This window comes from Perna viridis, chromosome 8 (assembly GCF_037379345.1).
Source record: "Perna viridis isolate PV_CMFRI_1.1 ecotype Kerala chromosome 8, ASM3737934v1, whole genome shotgun sequence".
Lineage (NCBI taxonomy): Eukaryota > Metazoa > Mollusca > Bivalvia > Mytilida > Mytilidae > Perna > Perna viridis.
This window is the reverse complement of record NC_142452.1, coordinates 43,251,021-43,273,335: the sequence shown is the minus strand read 5'-3', so window position 1 is coordinate 43,273,335 and position 22,315 is coordinate 43,251,021. Positions and strand designations below refer to the sequence as shown.

General features: G+C 34.2%; 2 protein-coding genes across 6 annotated transcripts; both read left to right on the top strand.

Annotated features, from left to right (window-relative positions):
• The first annotated feature begins 67 nt into the window (after nucleotides 1-67).
• Nucleotides 68-5,601, top strand: LOC148610635 (uncharacterized). Of its 3 annotated transcripts, none has more exons than XM_088595857.1 (2): nucleotides 68-205; nucleotides 4,069-5,601. In XM_088595857.1, the coding sequence occupies exon 2, from the start codon at nucleotides 4,087-4,089 to the stop codon at nucleotides 5,206-5,208; it is 1,122 nt and encodes a 373-aa protein (XP_088451983.1). In that variant the 5' UTR covers nucleotides 68-205; nucleotides 4,069-4,086; the 3' UTR covers nucleotides 5,209-5,601. The 3 variants fall into 3 exon arrangements, with proteins under 3 accessions (XP_088451983.1, XP_088451984.1, XP_088451985.1); XM_088595858.1 differs by lacking the exon at nucleotides 68-205 and adding an exon at nucleotides 2,795-2,884; XM_088595859.1 differs by lacking the exon at nucleotides 68-205 and adding an exon at nucleotides 3,559-3,696.
• A 5,181-nt stretch (nucleotides 5,602-10,782) lies between these two features.
• On the top strand, nucleotides 10,783-20,994 carry LOC148610634 (uncharacterized). Of its 3 annotated transcripts, none has more exons than XM_088595855.1 (5): nucleotides 10,783-10,969; nucleotides 11,351-11,480; nucleotides 15,531-16,759; nucleotides 17,642-17,745; nucleotides 18,562-20,994. In XM_088595855.1, the coding sequence occupies exons 2-5, from the start codon at nucleotides 11,352-11,354 to the stop codon at nucleotides 19,098-19,100; spliced, it is 2,001 nt and encodes a 666-aa protein (XP_088451981.1). In that variant the 5' UTR covers nucleotides 10,783-10,969; nucleotide 11,351; the 3' UTR covers nucleotides 19,101-20,994. The 3 variants fall into 3 exon arrangements, with proteins under 3 accessions (XP_088451981.1, XP_088451979.1, XP_088451978.1); XM_088595853.1 differs by having other exon boundaries at nucleotides 10,785-10,969; nucleotides 11,347-11,480; nucleotides 18,562-20,993; XM_088595852.1 differs by having other exon boundaries at nucleotides 10,785-10,969; nucleotides 11,335-11,480; nucleotides 18,562-20,993.
• Nucleotides 20,995-22,315: the final 1,321 nt, after the last annotated feature.

The following is a 22,315-nucleotide window of genomic DNA, read 5'->3' as shown; positions in this document are numbered from 1 at the left end:
AGGTCCATCGTTCACGCTTCGTTAACTTTGATCCAGTCGAACCATTAATCTTTTTTGACCGACCCTTCCCCTTGGTAGCCTCAAGTTAGAGCTATGCATCACACTTGCAACTGAACGACGATAAATTTAGCATCCGATGTTTCTGGAAATATACTCTTTATTTGAACTACGTCACACAGATTTGTGATACATCATTGTTAATTAGGTAAGTTAATTAATTACCTTTAAATGACTCATTGGACAAAAACTGGTTTTATCTGTTTCTTTAGGGCAATAGAAATTTCTTAGCAAAATATATTGATTGTTTATTCATTTGATGGATGGGGATGCTTGTAGCATGAGGTTCTAGATCATGGTTGTTTTTGTACGAATTTCGAACATCTTTCAACAAGCATTTCAAAACCTTATAATAGGGGAACACTGAGTCCGGACTCACATCACAGTTTTGGAAATGATACCGCAGTATCACGTGCCCAGTATATATTGCTGTATTTTGGACAAATGCATTATAGTTCAGAATTTGTTTATGCCATGTCTCAATATATTTTGTAATTTAACTTAAGGTCCAGTTTGTATTAATAAAATACGTTGAAATCTACCAGAAGTACCAAATGCCCCCTCTTTAAAAAGGGGGGAGTGTGACAATCCCGTAAAGCTAATAAAAGTTTTAGTTCACAAAAGATATTGTATTCTACATCAATAGCATGAAATAAGGATTTTCTTTTATACAAAGGGCCATTCATGACACATTAAAATGTATCAGCATGCAAAATCTAGGTGAAGTATAGTTCATCGAAAGATCACATTTATAAACATGAAAATCGATACCAAAATGAATCTATTTTCTGATATTAATGAAGCACTGTATACGATTCAAACAGTACATTTTTCCAATACACGTGTGTTGACTAGAAATACACGTCAATATCACCACACACACACACTGATATCTCTAGAGAGAGGAGGAGAATGTGTAAAAAAGGGGTGCATATGGCAGCATCTGTACAAATTGTGTATTTGTCGTGTTGCTCTCATTCACCATGCATCTCTTCAACCTCCGATGTCCATCCAGAAACTCCGAGAATGTAGGGGCTGACTGGTCGAAAGTGGGAATCAAGACTGCGTAATACGATTGTTTTACCATCAACTAAACTTTCCGGTTATAAGGGCCCCCAATTGGATCTGACTATGCATTATCTCTTCCAATTGTACACGCTCACCATTTAAGTCTAAGATAACAATATCTTCGAGTATATGACCGGACTACACATTCCCTTTTTCACTACATTCTCCACATTTCACTAACTTAACCAAATAATTATGACAATCAGATAGAAAATATCAATATTCATAAAGCATGTTAAACTATGAAATACATCGATATGCCGGTAATACAAAAGATAACTGTCAAGATGGTGTCCGAGATGGGATGTAGATTACAAATATTTCCATGGCGATGGGTGGTAAACATCTCTGAATAAACAGTATTAAGCTGATAAAAATACTAGAAATTAGTCTGACTTGTTGGTTACTCCGATCTAAATAGCTTCTTGGAAGGGGGAAGGAATATTTTCGAAATTTTTAAGTTTCTTCAAATCTTTTAAACGTATGGGTGGAAGGGGAGTGGAATTGTTGATAATTCGAATGAATGAGATTCCAGCGCATAAAGTCTTATTTTCACTGTTATGCAAGGTTGTTACTGAGCTCTTTTTGAATCGGGTAACGATTGGGAGTGGCTGGTTTAGAGGAGAGGGCAAAATTGTTATCATGATAGGAAGAAGTCAGTATTATCAAAACACCGACTTTAAATTTTTTCAGTGTTCACCCAAAACTACGGCAACAGCTGTAGCCAAACGAGTAACAAGAACCAATTATACAGCTATAATAACAAATGCTCTTCGGCAGACTTGTAGTCTATACTCGTGGACATGATCCACAAATTTTGATAACACGAAGGTACTAAATCTATATATAGTCGGATTTTACGAATAATGTAAATTAATACGTGGTAATTACATAATTCAATTTGAACAAAACAAATTAGTTGGTCGAATTACAAACACATGTACAGTTTACCGCTGGGATCCGTTCAAATAATACAGTCTTGCGTAACGTTTGCAATTATTTACATGTAGATGTATTTTACTTTCAAGCAGAAAAATTTGTCTTGTCAGTGGTTATTTGTCAGCCAAAATCAAGTGACAAGAGACTTATGTTTTCTTCTGGTTTTCTTCCTTTCTCTCTCATTTCTTTCTTTGTTTTCTGTACTTATGAATGTGTCTCGAGGTATATATAGGTTTTAACTAAATAACAATGTTATATTATAGTCCTCCATTAAGTTCAGCAAATGGTCCTTGTACGTAACATTCATCGATTCGATGTAGAAATACGATACCGTGCACTTATTTTATCAACACTGCAATTGACCCAGACTTCAACCCTCAGCCCGCCACTCTTACAAGATAATTTACACGAAAAAGAATAACTTTATATACATTTAAGATATTTGCTACGTACAACCCTTATTGTACTTCCTAGAAATTTTTGCAGCATGAGAAGCAGGGCGCCCACAAATATTACACTGTTTACAATAAAATTATCGATATTAATAAAACAATTCCCATAATTGTGATATAAATAAGCCATGGCGTTGGTACGCTACATTATTAGTCGGTTTGGAATGTACTGTTTATATTCGATAATATCTGGGTCTGTGGGATTATCAGTCTCTGCATCATCATCTGAAGATAATCGCTTCGTATATAAATACTACTTATATTAGTTAAAGAAATTCGTGGGATGTGGTTATAGCAGGTGTTTATAACGCCTAGATATATCATGGTTTGAGATTGTGGTGTTTTGTAGGATATAGTATTCATTCCATGTAAGTTTTGTGATGTATTGATTTCATCCATTTTATTTCGAATTTCCTTTACAATACTCAATTTTTTTCACACAAAATGATGAATTATGGGATATTTGGAGACCGTGCAAGTAGTGACATGCGTATTCAGTCAATTTTGATATCCTCTCTAGTCTCCCCAATTATTTGAATTAAATCCTACCAAGTTCCACTTTTACCGGTTGGGAATATGGGGATATACATGTAGCTAAAGTATAAACTGGAGATGTCGAATCTAGCTACTGTAAACCAACAGTGGTTCTGTAGCATGTCAAGAGGGTTTGGGTGGAAACCCTCGTTTGCAGGAATGTTTTGTTAATTTTGTGTAAAATTTGGGCAAATACGAGCAAAAAATAGCCTGAACACCCTTTTTTCCAAAATTTGTGGATCCGTTCCAGGCGGTGAAGAGACGGTTTACTTCCTTTTCATACCTATTTTCACTTCATTGTTCTGACAAGTTTATTGATATGTTCAGCCTGGAGTGCACTCATAACTTAACTGACAGTGAATGATAACTATCCGAATTAGAATGCAAATCTTCATTAAAAGAAACATCAAATACTGACATGATGTTGCCTTGAGTTTGATTTTCGTAACCGGCGTGAACAGATAAAATTATGTTATATGACGATCCCCTCTTCTCTCCTCCGGGCTACTGATGACACATCGGCGTGTACACATAAATGTTTTAACAAATTCACTAACTCGACATTCTTTCCGCGTGGATACTAATGATATTTGACAGTGTTTGATTTTATGCTGGGTTTATTTTGTTCAACCTTCAGCATGGAGAGGTAATAGAAATATTTTGTACTTAAAAGAGTTTAATTTTGTTGAAAACCATTCTAATTTTTATTTGAAAGCTATGGAATTCATGGATGTTCGATCCGGTCAGTTAAAAGGTAGTTTAATTTCGGTATAAACGGGTTATTGCTTAAAAATGATTTTAAGAGGATTTGCTATTTGAAGTTTTCGCGTCGTTGATATCCCGATTTTGACAGGAAGTATTATCAATTCTATTGCCTCACGTGTTGTCAAGATAAGACAATACCGCATTTTGTTCTTTAAAACCAAATGGTTTTGCATGAAGTTTCACTCCTGATTTAGGTTTAATGCTGCGTTAAGTGTGTTTTTGCAATGTTTATCCGTTTCTTTTTCTGTTTCAGATTACAATATTTTGAGAAATGGCTCACCGGATTCCAATCCAACAAGACAATTTGAGCTTCCAAGAACGACAAGGTAAAATCTGGGAAGACATGGAAAGAGATATGGAAATGAGAAGAAAAGAGTGGGAATCAGACATTGAGAGAATGAGGGGAGATTTCTTTAACTTGAGGCCTTGTGATGATTTGGACAGTGGTTTTGATTCTTTTAATGATAAATTCCGCTTCAAAGACCCTGGTATCGATGATGCAAAGTCAGTCATCGAGAAAGACCAGAATGGTCGTCCAGTATTTAGAGCGAGGTTCAATGTGAAGGAATACCAACCAGAAGAGGTTAACGTTAAGATGGACGGCGATAGGATCATAGTTCACGCTTCGCATCAGGAAAAAGACGGGACCAAATCAGTGAGTCGTGAATTTAGCCGTGAAGTTAACATTCCACGGGAAGTAGATCCTGTCAATTTACAGTGTACGATTTCTTCCGATGGTATTCTGTCGCTTGAAGCTCCGTTACCGACACCAGGATATCCACAAGTTATGGATAATCCAAGACCCGTAGCTTCGCATAGAATAATTCCCCAAACTACAGCAAACATTGCGAGTACACCACCTAGAAACACACCTCCACCGGGAACGACATCTCCGGCTTCTACACATACGTCATCATATACGACGTTCATGTCACCGAAGGGTGCAGCTCCTCCGTATTCAAGTACACAGCATACGATGTCAAGCCCTTTGAATTCAACCCCGAAACAATACAGTACGCAAACATCAAATACATCAGTTTCTTCATCCAAATATGATACTCGAAATAGCGTTGATTCTGCACCTGCTACGATCGAATCCGAGAAAAAGTTTCGTGTTGAAGTTGATATTGAGGATTTCAGTCCGGAGGAATTATCTGTGAAAACTATTGATAAAAAGTTAGTGATTACCGCAAGCAGAATGGAACGTATTGGAAGTAGGACATCAACAAAGGAGCTTAACCGTGAATTTCACTTGCCCGACACTGTAGACCCAATGGCTGTGAAAGCCTTCTTTTCAGATGCAGGCAAAATGATTATTGAAGCTCCATATATGAGACCAATCACCGTTGGGCACTATTCTGCACACGAAGGAAGCCCTCTGTCGGGAAGGTGAAAATAGACCTTTAAAATGATAATTTGCAAATTTGATATTAAACGTGTTTTCTGCTTTTATCATGCATCATGTTGATAACAGTTTGTTTTAACAGTTTCATTCTTCTGGTGTCATATATTCATTTGTTATTGTTTAGCAATGGATTTACACCAGGATTTCGTAGCTAGATGTGGATAGCAAAATGACACTCGTGAATATTGTGCACACTTAAAACATGTCCGACCCATTTACATTAGTAACTTGATGGTTAAGTTAAAAATGAAGGTTTGGTCTTTTAGTATATGGTGTATGAACGTGAACTGATAGGGAAGGTCGATCATCGGTTTATACGGAACGTTACGCCTTTCATGGCCGGTAGCTATACGGTATTCAATAAATAATTCATAATGTTGAGATTGTATCATTTTGTTTTCCTTGGAAGTTAGGCTATCGTTTATGGTCATTGATCAACTGAATAGCCTTATTAGGACCTTAAAATAGAATTTGATGGAACGGCTATGAATAAATTAAACCTGAAAGCAGACCATTTCAAAACTATAATGGAAACTCATTAGTCTGAATATTGGTTATTTTTGTTGTTTCGTATAAACTTGAAGAAAAACCAATAAAAGATATTCTGATGACAGTGCGGATCCAGAGTTTTAGGTAAGGGGGTGGGGCCCAAAAACAACTTCTTGACAGGATCACCGGTGAGGATCACGAAGTGATCCGAATTTGTTAGGGGTGGGAAATTTGGAAAAAATTTAAAATATTAAACCTGAAATCCTGCATTCAGAGGGTATCCTTAACAGTTTTTCAACAATTTTTTAAAATCGCAATTTTCTAAGGGGGGAACCCCCCGGATTCCCCATCGGGTGAAATCTTCGCATTTAGGGAAATATACTAGTCGGTTGCTATTACTAGAACTATGTGGTTTAATGTGAGAGCGTGATTCACCTGTAGTAAAAACCTGCCCCAAACAAGCCTCTTGGTGACAATTCGGTGTCAAACCGATTCAATCACCTAGAGTACTAGTTCTTAAACATGTCGAATAAGTGGCAATATAAATCTATTGTACTTACTACAACATAGGTACCCAAACCTACCACACTCCCCTCCTTAAAAGTCCCCATTCTAAGGGAAGTATAATTTCCCAAACCCAGTGGATCAGAAAGAAAAAAAATGTCAAGTTAATTGCTTGATTTCTTTCTACTGAGGTAGATGTTAAAACAAATAGTCATATTTCGTTCACAACTAATCGGTGCTCTAACAAAATAATGACTGGGAAAAGTCTGGTCTAAATTTACAATAAAACAAATCCCAGATAAATATACCTTCAAGTAATAGCTCCTTTTCCTCATAAACAAAGTGGTAGTCGCCTTTTAGAGGTCGTAAATGGAATGGAGAGAAATGTTGCGTGTACATAGTAATGCTTTTTAAAAGAATATATTTACAGCTGCTCTGTGCTTACTTGTATAGTGGTTTATTTGAACAATAACAATTAACATTTGTTGAGTAGTTTGCCAAGAACATTTGTTACTAGGACGCGGTGTGTAGATTGTTTCAAGGGAAACCTATGCAGTACTGAAAATTAAGCTACTTGAACACCTTTTGGCGAAGATCTTTCTTTTTTATCTCAGAAACATACCTACACATATCTTTCACAAAGCAAGAAATCAAACTCATATTTTGGAAATCAAGGAAAACGGATATATCTGTGCTTGCTAAATATTTGGTCAGTTCATATTCACCAAGTGCACCGTAAGGGTAGCCGGCATTTGCACTCGCCGTGACGAGTGGTAATAAACTATATATAGGTCTTTAATAACCTTCAAAAATATTTTCTAAAAGCGGAAGATTTTCCTGTCTTTTTTGCCCCATGCATGTGTTATGTGCAACAGATCTTAGGGAGCAACCATATGTTTTTAGGGGGGGTAGATATTGTATGGTTAAAAAACAACTGGGTAAAAAAAGCAGAATGCAAGTCATAGTGAAAAATCTAGACAGGCTAGAGTAAAACATTAAAAAGACAGGTCAGATATTGTACTAAAAAATCTAGGATACAAAATTTAAAACTTAGTCTAGCTCCACCCCACCTCACTAGAAATTAAATGGTAGCTCCATTATTTGAACTTCATTCCTACTTCACAACCGTAGTTCAGATAGGTCCAATTATGTGTTTGTATTGATAATACAATACATATTTGTTACCTCATTGTGTGTTTATATGAGGTTGTTAATTGAAACAAAGTAATAGCGTTGTAATTTGTAAAGGTCACTATAGATGATGCATGCAGGGTACATGTATCTTAATACACATGCACTGAATACTCAGAAAGTGTCCAAGAAAGCAGGAAGAAACAGTTTTATATATATATATATATATATATATATATATATATAAAGAGATGAAATAGTAAGTACGGCTTTTTTATGTAACCATGTAACTTAGTGTAACCACACGTATTTAAATTTGGGGGTTACATATTATGATTGTGCACACATTTCTTGTCATATATGTGACACTTTTTCGTGATATTCCCTACCCTGAAAGATGCACATAATGTTACCAATGGACTTTATCACATATTCGAGGTAAATTTGTTTTGACAGGATTTGAAATGATATTTATGATTTTTTTAGCTGATAATTAAATTTAGATGGGAGAATTTCCGAATGCGGCTAAATCTCCCGCTGTATGACACGGACACGTAAGCAGGGGATTGTTGTAGAAATTTATGATGAAATATCGGTGTTTTGAAATATCAAGAGACTCCCGTCGAAATCAGGAGACTTAACACCTATGCTATACATGATTTCACTCATCTTTAATTCTATAATTTTATATGAGACAATATGTGAAGGGTTCCAGTTTTTGTAAGACCTCAAAACATGAGGAGAAATGATATGGTGTATGTGTCAAAGAGACAACAATCCCACATGGATTACAAATTTCAGCTGCAGTTCACCCATGGGTCTTCAATGAACAACGAAGAAACCCTCTCACAACTGGGCAGGCTGCAGCTGACCCGAAAACAACATATATACACAGGTACAGTGAAATATTTGCCTCTATATAAACCAGCAACATGAAGTAAACTGAAAGAATTGCGGTCGTATAAAGGTATGGCGCTGTAGTCGTTACGGCGTCATGTGCAGTATCCGACGCCCGCCGTCAATTAGGTTAGTGGACAATAATCTAGGTACAGGTATATATTGATCTAAAAATTCTACATTAGAAGGTGCTATTCTACAAAAGAAGTGCTAATGTTGATTTTAAGGAATTTTAAGTTGAACTGGGACCGAAAGGGGACTAGAAACAAACATTTACCTGGTTTCCGGGTAATAACATATTGATAAGTCAATGTATTCATGATCATAGCAATAGCACAGAAAAAAAACCTTAATCATCGGAACGCGATCCTTATTCTGCAAAAATGGCTGTAGATGGGCCAGATGTACTGTTTCGGCAAGCGTCCTTATGTTTTGCGACAAGCTATCGCAGAGAACTTCTCGGGACTTCAATCTCAATAAACATAACCCTGCCAACAAAAGAATATTTGTTATAGTGTCGTAAGTGAGCCTTAACGTTAACTTTCCATTACCAGCAGAAAAGTGTGGAATAGAAAATGAAAAAATTACAGTAAGTAAAGAAAAGTCATACCATTTTTCGTAAGTTAAGTACCATTCTGTATAAGAGTAATCAAGGGAACCAAGGTTATAGCGGTAATCAAAAGAATGTAATCCAGGGACAAAGACCAGACATGGAAAACAGCCATGCACAACAAAAAACATAAAGTAACTAAAATCATACATACAAAGTAACAAAAGTAAATGAGCAATAGTGCATTTAACCTAAATTTGACCTACCAATATCTTTAAAAGGTAAACTTTACAAACGATTTGACAGTGATTTCTTGAGGTATAAATACTTGGATAATGCAATAAAATCTCTGCCAAGTTTGCGTCGTGCCCTCCGCGGAATTCGAACTCGTACCGCAAATTTGGCAGTTCTAACATCGTTGCGAATTGTTCAGACCCTTCCTTCTATCTAGATAGACACACACACACACACACACACACACACACACATTTTCCCTAATTCTTAGACGGAGAAGTCGCCAGTTTTCGTCTTTTATTCATTTGAAATAGTAGTTAACGGCGCAAAACAGACCTATTTTCTGTGAAATAAAAAAGAAATACGAAGGAGAAAAAAAAAGAGATTCTAAAACTATACATTGCGTGTTTACAACGGGAAATGAATTATAGGTCTGTAAGCCAAATACTGTTTTCTCATTTTTTTTTTTTTTTTTTTTGCAAAGACTGACTTCTATTATTGTGGTCACAAGTCGACAAGAACGGAGCTTCAACTCCGACTTATGAAATGTCCACCTGATTAAAAAACATGTTGTAAATACTTGTACAAAGTACAAGAATTTTTGTAGCCAAACCACAGACGGAATACGGAATGCACTATTAATATACATTTTACATGTCAAAATGAAATGATACTTAGGCTTTTTTTTGGTCCAACACAAAAATGATTGTGTATTACTCATTAGTATATACATGTATATGTAAGGAATTCAGAGAAATGCACATGTTATCGGCCCTCTTTTTTAAACATCTATGTTTTCCAGAGTATGATCAAGTTGATTTGCTACGTATACTATAATGGTGGGATTGCACTCTCCAGATAATTTATCTTACAAACGTTACGCTACCAATATCCATTAAAATAAAAAAATAAAAACGAAAACGTCATGAAAACCAGTGGCGGAACCACAAAATCACCTAATCATCTAGTAACCCCCCCCCCTCCGCCAAAAAAAAAAAAAGAAAAAGAAAAAGAAGAAGAAAAAATTCTTAATAAACACCTTTTAATAGACCCATTTACACACATAATAATAAGCTATTTTAATTTTTTGCAAATTGATAAATTGATCCCAACATTCCCTTATGGATTTGCAGGATGAAAAATGGAATATTCCGCATTTCAGTAAACTGACTATCTAGCTGTTTGTTTTGTTTTTGTTAATATATTTCGAGGAGATGTTATTTGGGAAGCTGTTTAGGTTAAGACGAAGTGGACTTGGAATGAAGTTATATAGGCTTTCCAGTATCGTATATTTTTCTGGGTACGAAGTACAAGTATACATACGCTAGCGCTGTACTCTGGCGGGAAAATTTCATTTTTTTATTTCAGAAGGTTGCACATGCGTTTATTACATTTTTTAAGGAAAAATGCTGGAGTAGCCATGTGGGTACCCCTGAGATTTCCAGTTTTACTGACTAATTGAGGAAGTGTTATGAATACACATAGCAAGCTTAGATCCGAAAATATCATTCACTGTCTTCATTTGAACTAATCGATGTATACAAAATATTTATAAAAAAAGAAATGAATAAAAAAAAAGAAGGGGAAAAATCGAGGAGTTAAATGTAAATCCTTGGAAAAATCCAGAAAAAAAGCTAAAACGCCTAGAAGAACCGAATAAAATTCCATGTATAATCAATGAAAAAAATTGGTAAAAGCAACTAGAAACAAAAATAATTTAAGTTTCTATATGATAGCAATTTTGTGATGATGAAAGTGTGAAGGAATTTTTTGTCCGTTCAAAAATGTTATGTTACATTTTGGTTATTAGTTCAGTCATAATCATATTTAGCGAAGTTTCACTCCCCAACATCTAAACTACCCTAAATAACAACAAAGAAATGACAATTAATAATTTTGCGCTTTTTATAATGTCTGTAGAAAACATAGCGACATAACAGTAAGGTAAGTAATAAATCAGTTTCTATGAAGTGTAAATGCGCTGGTAAGATGTTTTATTATTAATATATGGTTTCCCTATATTATTGAACAGAGTAAAGACAGTAAAAAGTCAGTTTGATTCTACATATGTATCGACTATTTCTAGTTTTGAATAGTTATTGATATTTTTAGGCTTTGCAACTGTACATGTACTTCTTTTTTTTTGCTTTTGTACATGTACATGTATATATTAGTACGTGTATACGTATAAAGTGCTACATAAAAAAATGCAGCAATAATTTTATAGCAAAACAATGTAAATTAAACAAGAAAAAGTAGTTCAACTGCAAGTAATGAGTGTATAACAAGATTTTCTTTTTATGTATAAGTGAAATCTTTAGACAGAATGATCACATACCAGAAGGTCTACACAGATCATGTGCGGTCTAGTACCTTTATGAGCCAGTTGACTGTACTGTGGAGAAATCAGTTGATGTGTGATGCTGAAATTATCACTGGCAGTACAGTAACAAAGGTAATGAAAAAAAATATTTGGGTCCTGTTATTGTATCCCTTCGCTGGTCAGTGTCAAAAGAGATGGCAGTGTCAAATTGTAGATGGCTAACACATGTAAATGGCATACATTTTACATTGTATATCAATTCTTTAGATATAGAATATTTTGTAATTTTTACATCATGCATATAATTCTCTCAATGAATTTTTTTTCAAGCTACTCTTATAAAAAAGGTAAAATTAAGTCTGAACTGCAGAATTATATGTACATTTACAAATGTACATTCATTTGCAAAATAAAGTCAAACATTCTGAATGACAAAAGAAACCTCAACTTTTCAAAGTACACAAACATGTATGTGCTTCTGTGTAGAAAAAAGTTCCATACTTTCAAATCTATTCTTTGAATTGAATAAATTTCTAATGGCTTACTTTCCAAACTTATTCTGAATTGAAAATGAAGTAAACTATGTTGATGTTATGGTTGTATGGTCTACATGTATCTCAAAAAAGAGGAAAATTAGGAAAAAGACTATTGGATGTGAACTAGTAAAAATATTAATTTCTACTTTCACTATTGATTAATAGGAAAAACTGTGCTTTTTTAACTTATATATGAATAGAATAGAATTTTGTATTGATACCGATCATCGGCCCATAAAGGGCATGTTACACAAATGATTACAAAATTATATAATAACTTAGCTGATATTCATGTATGTAAAAATAGCAAGAAAGTATCAATGAAGAATAAGGACTAATGCACATATTTAAACATAAAAAAAGTTGTTTAACATAAAGTTTTCCTCATTTCAAAACTTTTATGGCAAAAATCTGCTCAAGTGTTACAAGGTTCACTATTGTCACATGAAGGTAGCAAAATGAATTTATTTTCTAGATCGTAATGTTCATATATATGTAACCTTTGAACATGCAAAATGGCTTGCACTCAGTGTAATTCAACAGTCTAACTTACAACTTCAGTATTTTGGATACATGTTGCAAATAGGCTAGACATTGGACAAATACTGTAAGTCATGGCCTGTCAGATAGGAATAAATTTGTTCAATTCTATATACATGATATAAGAATAGTTTTTGTTTCGTTATGGTACACCTGTAATAATTCCATTTATTTTAAAAATAAGCAGATTTATTTCATTATGGGTTTTCCCTTAATTTTTTAAATCCTTGATAAATGTACAACGTTTGATGGTACTTGATCAATGTGATCCCAATATTTGTAAAATAAAGATACATAAACAATTTGAAAATTAGAAAAAGTCAACAGATATAGCAAGCTAGGCTTGTTGGGAAGAAAAATAACTGAAAACAATATTATTTAAATATTGTGAATTTCGATGCATTTCATGGAGTAACTTCTTGTCAGCCACCATCATGCAGCATTAAAAACAAAACGTTGGAGGATTGATATTAAAAATGAATACTAAGTAGTGCACAAGAAGTACTAGTAACAACATGAATCGAAATAAAAACCAGGTCAAGCACCAAGAAATTTTAGCATGTGCAATATAAGGAATGAGGCATTATTGTTTTAGTGGTTTGAATTTTGTGATACTGCAGATTTTTGTAAGCAATCAATGAATGTGTAATCAAGGGAACCCAGGTTATAGCGGTAATCAAAGAATAATCAAGGAAACCAAGGTTATAGCGGTAATCAAGTGAACCAAGGTTATAGCTGTAATCAAAGAGTAATCAAGGGAACCAAGGTTATAGCTGTAATCAAAAGAATGTAATCCAGGGACAAAGACCAGACATTGAAAACAGACATATACAACAAAGAACATGAAGTAACTAAAATCATACATACAAAGTAACAAGAGCAAATGATAGAATTCAGATAAAAAAAGTCTGACTGCTGGGCTACCAGATAAAAATGAGAGATTTTCTACACTCAGGGACTGATGATGTGACATGTAACATTGATAACATTGTAACAAGTGAATGTCTGGACTATAGCCAAAATAAGTACAATAAAAATTTTCACCAAACATGACTAGAAATTTTTTACACAATCCACAAGGAACTGGGGGTTAAACCGTAGTTCCATAGAATTATAGTTTTATAGATTTTTTTTTTTATCAAATTGATTTGGTTGTAACATGTACATGTAATAAACCATCACTTTAATAGCCGTTATGTACATGGGTCAGCTAAGGTTCAAATGCCAAATAATTGGAATATGTTTGTACTTGATTATGGTAAAAAAAAAGTTTAGAAACTTTCAAAGTAAAGCCAAGGGTACATGTAAACAAGTAAATAAAAACAACCTAATACTTATAAAAAATGGAATTTCAAAAAGTTTCCACAGACCAAAAAAAAAGACACAGAAAGCAGACAAGTACAATTTAGTGACAGTAGATAGACTAACTTATTACAATGAGAAATGATCCAGTTCCATCTGTACTGTAGTGGCAAGCATTGTGTCCAGGCGAGTAGCTGCCGTTAGGCAAAAAAGCTTTTGCCTGCACTTAATTTTACCAATTTTTTTTATAGATAAAATACATCCAGGAGAGGCATAAATGATGCTCTAAAACGCTATCTCTGCAGAGCTTCGGGGGAGGGGGGCTTTGCCGTAATTTTGCCTACACTTCAATTTGGCCTCAGCTATGCACCTGGTGTCCAATGAAAACATACATAAAAATAGGAGATGTGGTATGATTGCCAATGAGACAGTCATTCACCAAAAATCAAGTAATACCAAAAAATATGTTCTGTTTATATATGTATGGTCTTGTTAATTTTAGTGTTGATACAATGGATTCAATTTAAGGTATCTCTTAAAGACAAAAATATAATTAACTTTTAAAATGGATTTGTTGGCAATCAAGTGCATCTTTTGAGTTTTTTTGTAAATTGTAAATGCATTTTAGTCAAAATTCTAGATCTGTGCATAAGTACTCCCTTGACACATATTTACTTTTAGTTTAAATAACCCACTTTTATCTGAGACGATCTAAGTTGATGTATACTTGTTTTTAAGAAGTCTTGATGTATGTCTCTATGTATAAAAGTAATGTACTTCTCTTTCAAAGAATCAGGCAAATATATATAAGGTGATGCACATGAAAAAAGATGCAGAGATTCTATTGCATGATCCAAGATTCATACATGTACCTTATAAGCTTCAGAGAAAATTGCCCCCCACTTTTACCCTATATAACCAGTAAAAAATATGTAGGTCACAGATGCTTCAGAATAAATTCAAATAGCTTGTCGTTTGTTAACTAGATGTATTGAATATATTCGAGGCAAAAAGTCCAAAATGACAAAAATTATGTGCCACCTATTGCCTGATTCTTACACAGAATGGTACTTACAGAAAATGTCCATATCTAAGTTGTAAACTCCTTGAAATCAACTTGAAAATTGTTTTTCTGAGCCATCCAATGCCATTTAAAAAAATGTTAATACTATAAAACATGCATATGATATAAACATTAGTGAAACAAAATTCCTTGGGGAAAAATAAGTTGTCCACCTTTATTTTTGGATCTGCCTGATTTTTACATGGACACCTGTAACTGCTAACAAAAAGGAAAGATATTGAGTATCGGTTTTGTATTTTGAGCAAAGTTACAAAAATATTCTCTGAAATTAGAAGACAGAATTCTATGAAAGTTGTATGGTTGCTCCTTTGGGTATCTTTCACATTATTAATGTCAGGATTAATTTTTGATCTGTGAAAAAAAATGGTGTCGTTTCTAAAAATTAAAAAACAGCGTTCTGACACCTGTTTCTCAATAACCGTTACAGAGGAGAAAACAAATGCTTCTTTTTTCTCAGCTAGATGAGATCTGCCTTCCCTGAAACCTGCAAAATGATTCAAAGACCCATTTAAGAGTTATTGTCCCTTTTCTGCAATTTTTAGCTTTTTTGCTGTTTTTAGTTGTTACTAAACTATACTTAGATTCAAAAGAAAAATTGCATTAATATAAAGTTGACAAGGTATTCCATATATCAAAATTTCCCTGATTATATATTTTTTGTTTTTGTTTTAGTTTTGGTGGGAATGGCTACATATACATGTATGACGTTTTCTATTTAAGGCTCATCGTTTGGTACTGGTTGCTTCCTGTGGTATTTGGCATTCGTTTGATGAAACCGCAACTGGATCAGTTCTTGAGGTTGTGTTGCCTAAAGACATCTCATCAGCCAGTGTCAACACATTTTTAGAATTTCTGTACGAAGGTCACATGATTCTTTCAGAGGATAATGTAGGAGAGATTGAAAAAATTGCCCGGTTATTGAATGTAGATATTGTCTTGAACTGTTGCCACGATTTTAGAAAGACAATAAAATCTGATGAAAAATTAAAGGAATTTGATTTCCGATTTCAAGATCTGCGTACTGTGAACCATATTAGGTCTACAACGCTTGTAAAAACTGTATCCGAAGGTGCCTCATCGGGAACATCATCAGATAAAAGACAAATATCTGAAACATCTGATTCTTCTAATGATAGAAGGTCTTCTGATATCCCTCCTCGAATTCATGAAGGCAGATCGCAGCATTCAGAATCCTTATCATATTCATCATCAACGCCCTCTGATTTACATAGACAAAGATTAAAATTTCAGAAACAGAATCAAAATCATATTAATACTGAAGTGCATGAGAACTCTAGTCAAATAAAGTCATCACACAGTATCGTAGATCTCACAAATGAAGCCAGCATTCATAACAAATCACCTCGATTAAGCAATGATTCGGTGCCATATCAAAGACAATTCTGTGATTCAAGTAGGATCAAGTCACCTCGATCTAGTATTGAATCAGTTTCTTATCAAAGGCAAGACAGTCATCAAAATGAAACCATATCAAATGAGGACTTTCAAGTCATGTCGATATCTCCTCCAAGGCAACACTTGCCTAGTAATATTGTCTCCAATGGTAGCATGCAACTGTCAGAAATGTATAAAAGACAACAATCTGGTATGAGTCGTCCTAGGTCTACAGACTCATATCCTAGTGGTGGGAGAAATTTAATTGAAATGGCACAAAATGCAAATTACAGCCGTTCAGTATCCGATGAGGGCCTTGATAACAGCCAGAACAAAAATAAGTCCACTGAAAGTTTAGGGTTCCCTTTACCCAGCATCTCAGCAGGTTTGTGGGACAAGACATTAATGCAGTATAATGCATCGCAGGAATACTTCAAAGCATATTATGATGGTGCTTTTGGTGCCTTGTATGCAAAAGCCAATGAGCCTCGAGCTGACGAGAGTACAATGGATATGTCTCACTCTAGTGATCAGCAAGGTTCAGAAGATGGAAGGTAATTCATGAGTATGATGTACCTGTGTGCGTTTTGTGTTACTACTTTGTGTGTTGATGTTGTCTTTTGTAAGTACTTGTTTCTGTTTCAATCTACATGTGATTTACCCTTTCAAGTATACAAAGTTACATCCCCTTACAAGAGTCAATTTATTTACATTACTTCGAAGGTACATATAGTCGTGCTTATCAATATAAATCTCCTCCGCAGACCTATAACCACTTCCTGATTTACTATGTTTCACTCTGCTATAGTTTACAGGATGAGTGGCATTGGTGTAAAGTTCTGAAATAGCAAATATACCCATATTGTAGGAGATTGTATCAATTCTCATGCTATTTGGCCAAATTCAAATTTTTACTTTCTCAAGGGAAAAATTATTGTAACTACTCCTACATAAAGGCGTATGTAAATTGATGAGACTAAAAAGTAATAGTTTAGTTTCTGACTACCAGCAAGAGCAACATAGGGTAGATATGTAGGGAGTTTATTTTAGTTTTCAAGAACCAAGGTTCTAGCAGTAATCAAAAGAATGTAATCAACAAACAAAGTAACAAAAGCAAATGAGCAATTCAGACTCCACTAAAAACTGGGAGCATGGACCAGCTGCACTAGTAGGGTAAGCGTCCTCTGCTTTTCTAGAAACACCTGCAGAGTTGCTCATATAAAATCAAGTCCGGGGTAGACAAAAGAGTTCATGGGGGAACAATTTAGACTTAAAGGGTTATTGAGCTTAAGTGGCTATAAAATTTTTACGATAGGCACAACAAAATGGGGTAGGTAGGATAGCCGGAAATAGACATATTTTTGTTTTGGCCTAATGAAAATAATTAACATGCATTGAATTATCATTAACATCTTTTTGTTTATTTTTTCTCCCAGGACAAATTTTGAAGCTGGTCAGATAGATCTGTCTGCAGTAAAGATAGAGAATTGTGATGAGCCTTTAGACCTTCATGTTGAAGGCATCAGTAATGCAGAGACAGGTATGTTTAATATATGGCAACTTGTCTAAATGAACCTTTTGGACCATAAGGTCTTGTTCCCACTATTGAATGTGCAGCCCGACTAGTATTCATGTTTTTATACTAGTCTGGCTGCATATTTGGTAGTGTTTGGATTAAAGGGTTTGTTAGGTTAAGGTGAATGATTGGTTTACACAGGTTCCAATCAAATTGAATCAGAAATGAAGAAGAGTAAGAGAGGGAACCAAGGTTATAGCGGTAATCAAAAATATTCAAAGGAACTTCAGAAAATATCTGGTTTGACAATATTTCTGGTATAGTCCTGTTTTACTATACATTTTTTTTCATAGATATATTCTTATACTGTAATCCTTCCACATGTAGTAGGATAACTAAAAGGTTTTTCATTGTTTTCCATAATTTCATTTCTGAGTTTGGTGACTTTTAGGTCCCAACAATGGGGATTGGTACATGTTCCATGCCTCATTGGCTTTCTTGTTATAAAGGACAAAGTTTTCAGTCATAACAGTATTTATTCATAGCTTGGAAGCACTGAGAGCCTGATTTCAATCTGACTGGAAGTCGCTCCCATACAAAGTTTGGTATTTTCATATCTTCTTCACAAAAAAAGCCTTCAACAGTTATTTAAGATCATTTGCTTTTTTTCGTTCCTAACATTCCCGGTCTCACTAATTAGCAACAAGAAGTGGCAAGAACCATCAAGAGACAAGAAGAAAAAGATTTTTAAATATATATACATATTCAACTTTGTTTTCAGTTGGCCTGAATTTCAAGCAAAGTGATACTAATCACACTGTATACTCTCTTTTTTTTTAGGTTCACTATCAACCCATTTTCACACCCCTGATATACATGTAACAGATACCAGTATTAATACATCACTAGAATCACACACTGCCCAACCAACTACATCTCTTTCAAATCAAGGTCTAGCGATTTCAACCAATCAAAATGATCCTAACAAACGTCAGACGAGTCTGCAGTCATACCCACCACCAGCAACAGCCAGAAAAAAGCCAGTGACTATGTCTTCCAACATCCAGAAAATTATTCAAAACCTTCAGTTGAACAGACGAGCCTTGGCGAGCCCAGCGTCATTAAATTCTTTAGCTGTTGGAAACCACCGTCCTGTTAGAATGCCTGGGAAAAACAACTATAAAGTGTGCTCGTTATGTTATAGCAACAAAATCAGAACAAAATCTGGATATTATGTGTACAGTTATTATAAATGTTCAATTTGTGATGTTCCCCTGTGTATTGGGAGACGGAAATGTTTCGTGGAATATCATAAAATGTCTGGGGCAAATAATGCATGTGTATCTACAGAGTTAGATTCAAACCATGGTCATGATTAGTTGTTAATGAACATGACTTATTTTTGTCAGGCCACTCAAAATTATTAACTTATTGTTTGAACCTATCTAAATTTACTTTGAATTCCTCACTGAACACTTGCAGTGGTGGATCTAGATATTTGTGGAAGGGTACAGATTAACAAACTCCAAAACCCTCCTCTGGATCCATCACTGACTTATCCACATCTTTATATTGTGGTAATAAATTTCAAGAAAAAATATTTTCCCTGTAATATTCCTTTCTTCTGTTTCCTTTTTTATAACAAAAAATTAAAAACTATCAAAGAAAAAAAAGAAATAAAATAACAGCTACCATAGATAGCCTTAGTAAAGTTTTGTTTAAGTAGCACTCCAGCTAAGGATCATGCAAAATGTGATTCAAGGGTAAAAAGCCTACATATATTTAACATTTTCATATAACCCGTACTCTTAGGTCATAAAAATTATATAGAACACACTGTAGATTTCAAAATCAAGGGAGACAAATCTGTAAATGATGCTCAAATACAATAGAATCTACTGGATTTTCAATGTTTATTATCTCCTAAGAGCAGGCAGATTTGATTGAATAATTATGCATTTCATAGTATAGAGCCATAAAACAACTTAATTACAAAAACAAAAATATGTAGCCTTTTTTGGGGTATATGACGGTTTTCAGATTTTGCATGATTCGTACAAAGACAGCTACTTAAAAAGAAATTCAGTGATATCAATCTCTCTATTTGAACAAGAAATATATACTGTTAAGCAACTTCTGCAAGTGATTTATTTTTGCAAATATTGAGCAATATAATTTCTAAAAAAAAAATAATGAATCTCGCAAAATAAGTCTTTTATTATGGAATACATGTTGAACTGCATATAAGTAACGAAATTAAATTGATATCTTTAAAGGCAAAAATAAGTATGCACAATTATAAGTAGGTTTACAAAACAAATATAATTAGGAGTGGACTAAATGAGAAAAAAAGCTAGATCTGAAACATTATTACATGTATCTGTTTAAAAATTAAAATTAAAAAAAAATATCCTTACATTTTGCTGTAAGCCTTCAAAATATAGTAAAACTTATCCTGACCAAACTCCTTTTGGACTTTTGAGTTTGTCTGCTTTAGACAGGTGTGCTGTTTAACCAGGTATTTAAACTGATGTAAAATGACTTTAGTGACTCTTTTAGAGAGGTTTTCAGCTTCTTTGTAGTATATTACTAAATACAGCTTCACCTAAGAATCATGCTGAGGTTTATAATATCATGTTTTTGTCAACTTTCATATTAGTGTGAAAGAAGATTGTAGGATATCAATTTCTTCGTACTTTTTTGTTTTTGATATTAATATAAAAAGTTACAGTTAGAAAACAGTGCTTTTCTAGGCCTTCCCCCTAATTTTTTTCTCAGTTTCCTTGTTGAAATTTTTTTTTGAAAATTAGAGATGTCCAGCGATTTTTTTCAAACCACAGAAATAGTGGCTCATAAATAATTTAAGTCCCTTCAGTATTCAGTATTATATTGGCATCTATCGTGTGCTGATGATGAAACGAGAACCAATAAAAGTATTGGAGAAATGAGGGAAAACATTGGTTCAATAATCTGTAATGGGAAAACTTAGCTACATGTACTACTCCTGGTGGTATTTTCACCAAACACGTGGCTTTTTAAAGGATATAAGGTTGTTTTAAACTTGGCAAAATGTATTAGCTTTCAGTTTTTTTCTGTAAAATTGCATGGTTTTTAGGTGGAACCCTACTTAAATACACAGAATCGTCAAACCACTTTTTATATCCCCCATAACACGAAGTGGCAAGGTATTATGTGATGCCCTCCGCAAAGTTGCGTGTTCGTTCGTCTGTCCCTTTACGGTTTCTAGTTGATAACGTGAGATAAGATCTATTAATGTTTTTGAAAATTTGTACAGTTGTTAAGTACCATAAAGTGAATTTTTTTTCGAGTAAGACCATTTTGAACTTTTTGCCATCCCCTTTTTAGCTCACCTGGCTTAAATGTCAAAAACACCAGGCATTCATATATGAAAAACCTGTGTCCCATTATAGATGGGGGCCTGTTTCTTCATGCTTATGATGTCAACAGTAAAACATGCAGACAGCTAATTCTGAGACTACTCAAGTCATTGGGGGTGTGATTTTTTTTTCTAAATAATTTGGAACCAACTTTTCTTCATACAAAAAAATCCATAGCCTCTCACTTGAAATCAAATTCTTCAGGCAAAATAAAATCCATAGCTTCTCACTCGAAATTAATTTGGCTAGGGGAAAAATAGTTAGCCCATTCTCGGAATAACCTGGGAAACAATAATTTTGGTCTTCGGTATGGAAATACTCCGAATACTGGCTTGTTCATGATTTTACAAATAGTAAACAAACCTTGTTGTTCAGCTAAGATTACAAATGTGAATAGCACCACACAAACATACGAACAGAAACGAAAGAAAAATGAAAAAAAAACATGGGTCTATTTGCCGTGATGCTGGGTTTATGTAAGTAAAGTGTATAAATTTTTCGACACAGATTTTGTGTTAGAATTTTTAATTGTTTTGAGGGTGTTTTCCTAGTTTCATATCGTATTTATATGTGAAACATCAACCAAAATCGCTTACAAACGTATTCTTCATCTACATAAACCCACACATCAACTTGCCAATCCTTCCAATTTATTGCGAGTCGAGATAATTGCGACGATCCTTCAAAATTAGGACGGACAAAGTCATTCCAATACGCTAACCACTCGTTACATTTAATAACAACCAAGCAGTTTTACATATACAAAAATCGTTGTAATAGTCCAATTGCTGTTATTGGTATCAGCACATCAACTAAAAATGTACACTGTAATTATAACAATGTTCCATGTCCAAATGGCAAGGGAGGTAGCTTTTTCAAAATGATTTTCAACCTTGTCCGAGATGGTAATGGACGCCAATTGTACCAGATTCGTTGAGACATGAATATATAGTGTTTCAGATCGGTATACATTTTTTTTTCACTTCAGAACTTAGATATCGCATTTTCTTCACACTAAATTAGCAGATTTGTAGTTCCTACAGAACTTTATCTGCCAGTATCAGAATTCACGAAAAACGACACTTTTATCTTCTACTAAGTTATCTAAAAGTCAGGGGAAATATGTTCCAAAACGAACATAACACACACACTCACAAAACAAACAAATAAAAAAAAACAAGCAACAAACAAAAAGA

Coding starts and splice junctions, on each gene's coding strand:
- LOC148610635 (XM_088595857.1), top strand. CDS start 4,087: ATGGCTCACCGGATTCCAATCCAACAAGACAATTTGAGCTTCCAAGAA.
- LOC148610634 (XM_088595855.1), top strand. CDS start 11,352: ATGATCACATACCAGAAGGTCTACACAGATCATGTGCGGTCTAGTACC. Junction 16,760..17,641: donor CAAGGTTCAGAAGATGGAAG/GTAATTCATGAG, acceptor TTTTTCTCCCAG/GACAAATTTTGAAGCTGGTC. Junction 17,746..18,561: donor CATCAGTAATGCAGAGACAG/GTATGTTTAATA, acceptor CTTTTTTTTTAG/GTTCACTATCAACCCATTTT.